General features: G+C 38.5%; 1 protein-coding gene across 1 annotated transcript; it reads left to right on the top strand.

Annotated features, from left to right (window-relative positions):
- The first annotated feature begins 1,231 nt into the window (after positions 1 to 1,231).
- LOC306714885 (uncharacterized protein) lies at positions 1,232 to 8,892 on the top strand. The gene is made up of 12 exons (XM_079185057.1): positions 1,232 to 1,425; positions 1,513 to 1,628; positions 2,294 to 2,358; positions 2,497 to 2,542; positions 2,639 to 2,694; positions 3,608 to 3,729; positions 4,099 to 4,161; positions 4,769 to 4,940; positions 5,416 to 5,577; positions 5,995 to 6,083; positions 7,691 to 7,964; positions 8,112 to 8,892. The coding sequence occupies exons 3-12, from the start codon at positions 2,294 to 2,296 to the stop codon at positions 8,149 to 8,151; spliced, it is 1,089 nt and encodes a 362-aa protein (XP_079041183.1). The 5' UTR covers positions 1,232 to 1,425; positions 1,513 to 1,628; the 3' UTR covers positions 8,152 to 8,892.
- The last annotated feature ends 3,263 nt before the right edge of the window (positions 8,893 to 12,155 follow it).

Consider the following 12,155-nt stretch of genomic DNA (forward strand, 5'->3'; position numbering starts at 1 on the left):
TGCAAACTGATGGCACCTCTACAACCGATCAGTCTTATACAACACATGAATCATCCACAGCTGAGTCCACTGACGCCTCTTTAACAACCGACCAAACTTTTCCAACCGCTGCAATTTTTACGACTGAATCCACTAATCCCACTGCAACTTCTGACCAAACAGGCACGACAGTCTCTATATCATCTACTGAGTCCACTGATGCGACTTTTTCCACTGACTACATCACAACCACTGAATCAACTGTGACAAGTGAAACAACTGATGGTTCACCCACAACTCTTCAATCTGGTGCAACTGAGGTACCAACTGTGCAAACTGATGTCACCTCCACAACTGATAGATCTGATTCTACCGTAGTTACAACTGGGCAAACTGATGGCACGTCTGCAACTGATCACTCTAGTACGACTAAGCCAACAAGTGGGCCAACGGAAGGCACCTACACAACAGATCAGTCTGATAAAACTGAGGCAACATCTGTGCAAACTGATGGCACCTCTACCACCGATCAGTCTTATACAACACATGAATCATCCACAGCTGAGTCCACTGATGCCTCTTTAACAACTGATCAAATTGACACAACCGCTGCAATGTTAACGACTGAGTCCACTTATCCCACTTCAACTTCTGACGAACCTGGCACGACAGTCGCAATATCATCAACCGAGTCCACTGATGCGACTTCTTCCAATGACTACATCACAACCACTGAATCAACTGTGACAAGTGAAACAACTGATGGGTCATCCACAACTCTTCAATCTGGTGCAACTGAGGTTACAACTCTGCAAACTGATGTCACCTCCACAACTGATAGATTTGATACTACCGAGGTTACAACTTGGCAAACTGATGACATCTCTACCACAGATCAGTCTGATACAACACATGAATCATCCACAGCTGAGTCCACTGATGCCTCTTTAATAACACACCAATCTGATTCAACCACTACAATTTTAACTGAGTCCACTTATCCCACTTCAAATTCTGAACAAACTGGCATGACAGTCTCAATGTCGTCAACTCTGTACTCTGAAGCAAGTTATTCCACTGACTACATCACAACAACTGAATCAACTGTAACAAGCGAAACCCCTGTTGGGTCCTCCACAATTGCTCCATCTGGTGCAACTCAATTCACAACCGGGCAAACTGATGGCACATCAATGACTCATCAATCCATTACAACTGAGATAACAACTGCTAAACCAACCACCCCATCAACTCACCCACACACTCAGGCACCAACTACAGCCCCAACTAAACCACCTACAAATCCAGGAACTAAGCCAACCACTGAACCAACAACCACACCCGAGCCATGTCAGAATGGAGGAACTTTCAATGGATACAATTGCACATGTCCTATTGGACTTAATGGAACTCTCTGCCAGTTTATTGAAATTGATGTTGAGCCAGGTAATTCAGTTTCACAAATCCAATATTAGTTTTTTTCAATGTTTTGTTCACTTTCAAAGTCAAGTAAACATTTGTTTCTCTTTACAGTTACAATTTCCAGAACAGTAGTGGTTCATTTGGTGATCAACAATGAATATAATGTAAAATATGAGGATGAAACATCACGTGAATACAAAGAATTTGTTGGAAACTTCACCAACCAGGTGAGATACATGGATACAGCATGCTTGTTGAAAGCAATTTATTTTCTGAAAACACTATATTCAACTATATTCTCTCCAACAAGCCTTTCCTCAAAGTCCAATCTGTATTTCCAAGAAACAATGACCTCTGCTCTGTGCCATCTTTTGTATATTGCCACATGTTGCATTTTTTTCCCTTGCAAAATCAAAAAGGCTGTTGTGAGCACAGTTAATCCAAAAAGTTCGAACTAATACAAAACAATTTCAATCAAGCTTTTCAAATGTTTGTAAAGGCAAACGTAGTCTTTTGTGTTGACATTGAGACAGCCCTGGGTCAAATGATGAAGAAATACTAGATATAATGTCTTTGTAGATTCATCTTATTCATTGTATTAAAGCAATGCCAAGTTGAAATTTAAATATTCGCTGGACTGCATATTTGGACTTGAGGACTATACCATCACTGGCCAGGCATTTCCAACAACACAAACAGCCCAGGACAGAGGGCCATCGCATGGGAAGAGGACATCACATGTAGAAGGCACCTCCCTTTTTGTGCCGATATATCAGCCCTTGGGCCATATTCTATCTTATCTTTTCAAGATAATGATTTAGCCATAAAACATAATTTCATATGACCCATGCTACCGTGAAGACATGGTGTATTTTATTTTGTCATTTTTCAGATGGAGAAATATTACCTGGCAAAGAAGATAGCAAACTTCAAAGAAATTGTGGTAATTAGTGTTAGGTAAGGTAACTTCTTTCTTGTATTGAAGTCATCTCAAAGACGCATGTAATGTGATTTTGTTTTTACATACTTTTAACATGTTTAAGTTACCAAGCTTCTTTTTCATTAGAAAATGTCTCTCTTGTTGTTTTCTCTTAGCCGTGGAGGACCGTTGGTTAGATTCTCAAATAACACTGTGGATGAGGTAAGACAATTCAAAACATTTGAACTTTTCCAGCAGTGCATTGAGTAAGAGATTAGAGCTAAAAGCTGGTCATTAATTTTTTCATCTTCATTTCAGATACGATCATGGGATGAAGCCATTGCCCTCTACAGTATCACATCAAGATCAGACAGGTATTTAAAGAAGAGTGGACATTAAACAATTGTTCTTTGGCTAAATAAAATAATAATTTGAAATGTGTATAATGAATATCAGTTAGGTACTGTGAAGCTGCACTGGAACAGCTGTGGGATGGCACCCACACGTAACTATGTAGATAATTAGATCCTTAATACCCAGGTAGGTAATTTTCCACCCTGACTTTTAACAGACTGTCTGAGCTGACTGGTCATTTTCATAATTCCGTCTGCTTTTACTTGATCTTTGGTGCCAGATGTGGTGTCACCATCTATTCTTCTTGATAGAGAGTGCTATCACCTGGCACCGAAGACCAGCTAGTGGGAGAGGTGCGGTTAAGTACCCATCTTTTACCAAAAGAGGTCAGGTTTACAAATACTCTGCGTTCTCAAATGAGGCAAGAAAACCCAGCTATACTACTTATTTTTAATATGACATTATTGTTGCTGAAAATACAGCAGGTATGTTAACAAAGAACCATGACAACAGATATCTTATAGATTAGTAAATTAAATGGATTCGTTTGTGTATTGTGTTAAAGGAATATTTTAAAGGAGAGTTTCTGTTTCTTATGTTGAATCAATCAGCAAAAGAATATTGTGGGAAAATATCTGATAATGCCAATAGGTTGAACTTGAGCATAGAAGCATCAAGTTTGGTTCATTCCTTTTGTCTTACAAAATCAATTTGACATTTTTATTTATTTATGATAATGTACTCATTGCTGCAAAAATGCCATGTTTTTTTGATTGATTAACATTCGAAGCTGAACAAATAAGGTTGTGAGCATTTTAATAATTCTCACCAACATTTCATATTTTGAGTTAGAAACACTTTTTTTACATTTTCAGAACTTTACTTGAAACCGTCTCACTGAAACTGACATGTATGAAATTCTTTCTGTCTCAGTGTTAGTGTCACTCATGATGTGGTTCTGGCGATTCCAAACAACGCTAGTGCTGAACAGCTATATGAGGAAATTGTTGGATCAATTAAGGAGGCTGTTGACAGCCTGGTTATCTGCACAGAAGGTAAGACAGAAAATGAATAAACATCTTATACAACGTTGGCAATAGCTGAAATGAGATCAGATCTATTTTCATTCAAATACAACAATCCTGTGTCAGGATGTATGCTCATGGGAAATTATTGTTGTCAATCGTCCCGATATTTCACTTAAAAACACAAATGTAGACCGGCTAGTGGTGCTAGAGGAAAAGTCAGAGACTTACCAATGTCATTAGGGTTCATCCTTTGAGGACTATGAATATCTGTTCTAATTTTCAGTCCATCCAATAGTTGTTGAGACATTTCAATCTGGACCAAAATTGGCTAAAAAGACTGTGATTATCATCAAGCGTACACATAGCAAAGTAATTTTTTATCCTCTGAATTTTCAGAATGTCCTAATTTCAACACCACCGCTCCTCCCACAGTGAATACAACGGAGGCTGATTTGGGATGTCAGTATCACCTCAACGTGTGTGTGTGTGTGTGTGTGTGTGTGTGTGTGTGTGTGTGTGTGTGTGTGTGTGTGTGTGTGTGTGTGTGTGTATTGATGTGTGTAAAGTATACAATTAGTATACACTTTGTCAAAAAAATATTCAGTTTAATGTTTTTATAGGTACTTTTTTTTTGTTCAGGTTTTTGTTTATATTTAGCTTTATTGCATGTCATAAATATCATATTGCATTCCATGATTCTGCAATGCTGCTTGTGATATTTTTGTTTACAGCACTCACTAGTGAGCTGTATTGACACTGGAAGTATTAAGAGTTACACAAAGTGTACCTTTAAATTAAATTGTCAATCCTTCAAATTATACCCCTGGCATTATTTTAGCATAAGCCATGACGTGTTTTTACACGTCTACACAAAGACCTTCACTGCAGCATGAAAGCCTCCTTCTCCCAAACCCCTTTTGGCTGATCAGGTTTTTGCATAACGACTTTTTGAGCTGTACCACTGGGTGTATATTTATTAATGATAAAACTTGAAGTAACAGCTAAATTAACACCTATTTAACGCTCAGTTTATTTGTTTATCTTCCTTCCCGCTGTCATGCACCAGCGGTCTGTGAACAGTTCGTTAACGATCCGGATGTCGGTAAATACTACCAGCTCGTGCGCATTGATGGAACGATAGCATGTGTGACCGTGTGCCACAGTCGACATTCACGTCATAAAAGATGCTACAACAGGGGAATCTGCAGAGTGTACAAAGTCACTGGACCGCTTTGCCAGTAAGTTGACTATGTGCTGCTGGTAAACATCTCGTGATATACTTGCTTTCAACAGTGTGCACGCGTAGACAGTCAGTGTTATTCACACATTTGCTCACCTACTTTTCATGTAAAATCCTATTCCTGTCCCGCTCACCTTTAACATTTCGTGTTGAAATTCTTACTAACATCTCCAAACATACAGCGTAATTCTTGTCAATTTACAGTTCAAACTAAATCCTCCAAAAGACAAACAGAGCTGCTGTACCGTTACGCATTTGAAGGTTTAATTAGCCTCATAACTGAAACTTTAAATACTTGAAGAGGTAGGGCTTTAAATGATTAAATCTTACTGAAAAGCCGCCCACATTGGATTTAGCCTATTCTACATCCCTAATTCCAGATTCATATCAGGATATGAAAGATTTGAAGATCTGTTGCTTTTTGCTGCCTCATAGTCTCTGTGGGTTAACTGTATTCTTCTTCCTGTTTTCAGTTGTCACAATGTGGATGAGACGTGGTACTTGAATGATGACTGCAGCCTCCCCATACACATGACTGCTTTCTATGCAGGGCTAAGTGTGACCCTTGCTTGTCTTCTAGTCATAGTGGGAGTCTTGACTGCATTGTTACTGAGGAACAAGCAAAAGCAAAAGAGGTGATTGGTTGCATCTTGATATTACCGGCTGCTATATCAATACTTTACTTATTATGTATCATATGATATATCAACTTTATCGCTAGACAAGATTGTGATAATGGATTATTTAGCAAAACCCCAGATCATGTTCAATGACAGTGATTATTTACAAATACAAAAGAATGAAGTTATGGTTAAGCTTACTCAACAACAACTTTAACCTTAGGTTTGTCTCCAACTGTAACTGGTTTATAAAGGGCAGATTGTTATTAGTTATTAGATATTTATAATATTATCGATAAATACTCCATAATACCATGAGGTTAACCATGTTTGTAATGGGAATTGCCTTTAATTTAGCCTTTTAACACCACTGGACACATGTTTCTTCTGTAATGAACTGACATGATAGAACCCAATCTGCTGTTTCTGCAGGAGAAGGGACATTAAAGAACAGCTGGTGAATCAGTGGCTGGATGAGGACTTTGAGTGGAAAAGAGCCAACACTGACATTCACAATCCTGGTAATATATTTACTGCACAGACACACACACACACACACGCACACCAGTTTCTTCTTGTTCTATCACCCAATATCGTCAAAGTAAAGCAATGAAATGTATCAGGATACTTTTTAAAAAGTTTTTACAAGGAACTTTCATGTTGTGTTGATTTTGCCGGCTCCAAAGAAACACGACCACAAAAGTGGTAGTGTTTTAATGAGCACCATTGCCTCATGTTGCAAAGATCTGTGGCCACCAGAATCACTTTGGAAAACCTCACATTTTACTGCAGCAAGGTCTGACAGTCTGCCATTCTCAGTACTGGTTGTGGTCCTCCTGCACCCCCCTTTCCTCCAGCAGGTCCAGCAATATGGCCTGTTTTTAATAAATGTACGTGCCTTTAATTGTTTTGTCTCCTGTCGCGGGGAATCAGACCCAAAGACCGGCATTAAGAATAACTATATAGTAAAAGGCAATATTCTCGCTGATGGTCTTGTTTACTTATGTAGGTCACATATGTAGAGTTATCAGTATTACATTGAGAGAACCTGTAAAAAGTTCCTTGTAGTAACCTTACACAGCAAAAGATCTGTGGCAGAACATTTGCATCGTGTCTGTTTGTCTGGTTGCTGTTTCTTGCACGGGCCTTGTTCTATGAGGATATGCAGAGGGAGGACTGAAGTTCATTGGGAAAGTTGTCATCCTGTGAAGGAATGCTGACAAGCTGGTATAAAGGTCTTCCTTTTGTATTTTACCAATTATTAACTGTTACTATCTGAAAGGCTTTCTCCAGGTTATGATAAAATACAGTGAAGTGGGAGAACATACCAGTCATTTCAGCGTAGGCATAGCATGATATTTTAAATCTGCATTAAAAACCTTTAGCTTATTTGGAGGCAGTGGAACAAGATGTAAATACAACATCAACATGTTATTGCACTATAAAGTGTTTTTCTTTCAATTGTCACACATCAAGCGGACACAGAGCAACTTTATATTTCATTTAGAGTCATGTTTGTGTCCACCTGATGAATGAAAGTCCAATATTTAATCTCCTTTTAGCTGTGGTTTGGTCTCCACCGACCCTGAGAAAAATTGCTCTGTCTGCTGTTTGAGGCTGAGCAGGTAGTAGTAGTGTACAGCACTCGGCTGTGTCCGCATATGCTTGTCCGCTCACTGCGACCCGCCTGATCGAATAGTGATCGGATGTATTTCGTGGTCAAAGGAGCGTCTGTGAAACGGTGTGTAATCACATTTAATTTGCTGAAAATTCGTCACTATAAAAGTCCCGTGTTATTTTGTTATTTAAAACATTTTGTGTGGGGCAAAAGACGATGGTGACCTACTTTTGATTAATTGTCTACATTGTGTCCACAAGCTGTTTGTGGGTGTGATTGCAGCAATTGTGTATTTGCACCTGTTACATTACTCATGGCCATTTGATCTGTTGTTAATATAAAGACACTATTGTTAGTGCAGCTTTAGGAGAACCACCAAGGCAAATGCGTTTTTTAATCTGCTTTACACATCTGTGTGATGGCCATTCTTGCATTGTTGTGCAGGCATAAAATGGCATTCAGTCTTCATGTGATCATCCAATGACCCCCTTACTGTTGGGCTATCTGTAGGAGATTTCAACAACCTCGCTTACACACACGAAGAGTCAGCCGGCCACAGAGTGGACAGAGGTGTTTACGGACAACCTGTCACTGGACCATCTTTGGATACCGACGACGGACAGTTGGGCTCAGCGGCGAGTATTTACTGGCTGGACACTGAATACCACCTGTCAGATAGACCATACAGACACAATAGTCTAACTACTGATACTCAGTCATTTTCTAATGTTGGACCCCCACAATCTTCCAACCTGGCTCAACCTCAGAGAGACTTCTCACCCAGGTAAGTGTACATCTAGAAAATCGGAAGATAATCTATTATTAACAACCTTACTCACATTTAATGACTCAACTTTTTTTCTTTCTTTGATTCCTTCATTGCTTCTGATATGTCATGTTTACATTGATTTATTTATTTTCTTTCTGTAAGGATCAGCAGGCCTCAGGTTATAACATCCACGGACGCCTGACCAGTGCAATGAATACTGAGCCTTAACTCTGCATCATTATGGACAAAGCCTCAGCTCTTTTGTCAAACTGACTTTGACACTTGCTCATGCATCTTTCTTTTTTTAAATATATAAATATTTATACATGTTGCTTTCAGTGTTAACAGCACTTTTTCATTTATTTTTAAATGGCAGCAGGGTAAATGTCAATAGTCAAAATGCAATACATCTATTTATGATTCCTTGATTATGATGTGATAATAATATCTCTCTTTTTACATAATATAAATTACTGTAAGGACTGAAATTGCAAATATCCTTATTTAAATGTTTCTTGCCGTCCTAAAATATTGTCAAGTTGTTGTTTTAATGTCGGAATAATGCTCGAACAGTAGTAACAAGAGGATGAGTACCATGCATGTTGTAATGTGTTGACATTTATATTACAGAACCACAGCGGATGTAGAAGGCACATTGCCATTGGAAAAATATAACATCTAAGTCCAATATTCACTATTCTTTTTGGCTCTGGTCTAATCAATTACATTTTATTCACTTTAATTTTATTTGTATAGCTCAATATCACAAATCACAAATTGCCTCAGAGGGCTTTACTGTCTGTAGAGCATACAACATCCTGTGTCCTTGGACCTTACTGAACTAGGGATTAGTTTTTATTTATGATATGATTTTGCACTATCAATGCTGTTTTGTCCCTAATATTTTATGCATGATGTAAATAAAAAGTTCCTTGTATAAAAAGGCTCCTTAAGTTTCTTCCCATCATAGCTCTTGATAATGATTAATGTCACATGACAAGATAAATCATCAATGACTTTTAGTTTCATATGGAACATGAACTGCAGTCTCCTGGGTGCAAGTCCTGAGTTTGTTTGACCCACCCACCATAAGTGGAATATGGCACCCAATATACTACTTCAGGTGCTCTTACCGTCTATAGCATGGATGAGTTTACCCCAAAGGGTGTCTCAAAGCATCTGTATCAAACACTGAGGCTCACTGACCAAGCGTCAGTATTTGACCAGCCGGAAGGGGAGCCAAATATGAATGGCTTGTTGGATCACGTGTTCTGAAAAAACTGACTGGGTTGTCTTATTTCACCGTTTGAGGGTTGGTAGGCACTCAAGACCCAAACGTATGTGCACAAGCACTGAAAAAGTGAGTTTTCATGATTTGACCCTTTAAGCCAACATGGACAAAATGTGTTAACCATTCTAGACTATCTGAACAGTGACAGATGAAACGTGCAGTATAGAGTGTGTACTGTCAGTGTGAAGCCACTGAGGGTCACTGTCGCCTTGTTTCAATGGAGCTTCCCATCACTGCTGTGAAGTGAGGAAAACAGATGGTTAACTTAGAAAACAAAGAATACTTGACCACCCTTTGGCAATTGCATAATTTAATCTTACATTAATTGCAATGTTCTACATGTGAAATTGATTGAATACAAATTAAGTATAGACTAAAATATAGTCTTGCAGAGACTTGAAACTCACTTGTGAGGTCATCCATCACAGGGAATATGATGTATTTTGTTGAAGTTATGTTATCACAACATGGTGCAAGCCTCATGTAACAAGTTATTTATTATATGAGAGGCCAACAAGTACATGCAATTGTCCTTTATAAATAGGCCACTTAATACATGGTGAAATGCAGTTAATAAAAGCAAAAGCTGACATCTATCAAACAAAATGTGGGAAAGTAACAGTAACAGTAAATGCCATTTGTTACTTCCAGCCCTGCACAGCGCTGTAAACGCACTGAGAATGTTTCTATTGTTGCAAAGATGCACTCAGTGAGCCTCGCAGCCAGGCCACAGAAGCTGTCTGTCCACATGGCTGAAGAACTATAATAAAGAGACTCTGAAACACTTTGAATGGAGGGGGAGAAGAAGAAAAAAAAAACAGCACATTTCTCTCTGGTGGTTTGAATGGGTGCTAAAAATGTCTGTGTGACTGAAGGGCATAAATGTGAGGTGGATATATTTAGACCATTCATTTATTTTTAATACCACTGTATTTCTTTGCTGCTTTACGTTGTTGTTTTTGAAAAGATATTGACAGATCGTACAGAGATTTTAGCCTTGTGCTCCATTCAACTTTATATATGTTTGCATCAGCTACTTTATTACATAAAGTAGCTTCCTATCTCAAATAAATGAGCAGAATTCCTTCTCAGTCTTTCATTTAACAGATCTTTCTGCAGTACACTTCTGAGCCACATGAGAGAGACTGAATGTTTGTATTGTTCTGATATTGTAGCCTACTTCTAACATTGAATCTAATATGAAAAGCATTTATACAGTATTAAATATGTCTATATTTTCATCAATGAGCTTTTCCCACTTAATGTCCTCTCTGCTGAGTCATCACACATGTAGGCATTTACTCTTCCCTCCTCTGTGTGTTTTAACCTCTTTAAATGTGCATGTGGCACCTATTTACCTCAATGATGGATGAATTGATTTGAATTGATTTATGACCCCCACCTGAATTTAATAGCTCATATGTGTTTCAGCAAGACTCCTGCTCATGTTTAAAACTTTGTGCACATTGAAAACATATCCCACATCTCTGTGTTCTCTGAGAGGTCCTAATATTATGAGAAAAAAGTCATATCACGAGAATAAAGTCATAATTCAATGACAATAAATCAACCAACCCGTCGTCTGCTGTGCAGAGTCGAGCAACTGCTTTTATTGGAGTACGGCAATACCACATGGACAAACCACATGCAGAACTGTGGTACTTCATAATACCAGAACCGGTAGCAAAATTCATGGCAATTTGTTAAGGTTAATTTATGAAATCTAATAACATTTGCTAATGATTATTAAACAATATCTATCTAAACTCATACCTTGGGGAGAAGGTGAAACAAGTTATGTGGGGTCTGATTTATCAAATGTTGGAAGCATTCTGAAAATATTAACGTGTAAAATAGAAAAGAAAGAAAGAAAATAGTGATAGGAGGAAAAGTGACAAAAATCTTAACCCTGGTAATGTGCACAAAGCCAATATTGTATGTACAATGAGTCTTAGTAAGCAGTGATTGATGGACAGAGCAAGAAAAAGTAATTACACAGCAGATATGGGAGGGAGAGAGAGAGAGGAGGAGGGAGGGGGAGATTGATGGGTTATGCCCAGTCGGTGTTGCTGCAGTAGCAATTAGATAATAGGTTTGATTCAGCAGCACACACAGCCTGCTTAACGCCATTAGAGATTAGCCTGAGAAAGCTCTTTCACTGCCCTCTGGATATAGACCTGTTCTGTCAGTATGGATCTCATCTGTGCACCTGTCTAACCCATTGAGATTTCTCTGGCATACTGGATAAAAACCTCTCTGTAGAACTGTTTATTTCTTTATATTCCTATATTCACTGATCCGTCTATGCTATTGACTATTTATTTCTATTAAAAATAGGTGGCTCTAAAATGCAGCCTTTTGTACTCTGAGATACATCATCAGTGATGTAACCTGAGCTCATCACAGGTTTCAAGTCTTTCAACAAACTCGACAGGCGACCGAGGCAGAGTCATCGCTTTACGCAGCCTCCTATGTGGATCCAACCCGTTCTCATTCCCTACTTGTCACATACTGTATGGACGCTTGGTGTCATGTTTTAACACACTGGGTAGCCTCATCGGTCAAACAATGGAGCTCCATAACGGCCACAGTTTAAAAAACGTGGTCATCGTTGTGAATTCAAACAAAATAAAAAGTTATGTTTCGGCAACAGGAGTACTTGGTTATGTTTAGGCAACACAACTTGGTTAGGTTTAGGCAACATAACTACTCGGTTATGTTGAGGCACAAAACTATTTGCTTAGGTTGAGGCAACAAAACTACTTGCTTAGGTTGAGGCAACAAAACCAGTTGCAGCACCATTTTTCAGAAGTGATTGTCGCTCACATAATTAAGATATAGAAGAAATTATTATCATTATTAGAAATTATGTCATATTGCAAACTGCAGTTACAAATTCATCCCAAGTTTGATAA

This window comes from Pholis gunnellus (genome assembly GCF_910591455.1).
Source record: "Pholis gunnellus genome assembly, chromosome: 23".
NCBI classification, from domain to species: Eukaryota; Metazoa; Chordata; class Actinopteri; order Perciformes; family Pholidae; genus Pholis; species Pholis gunnellus.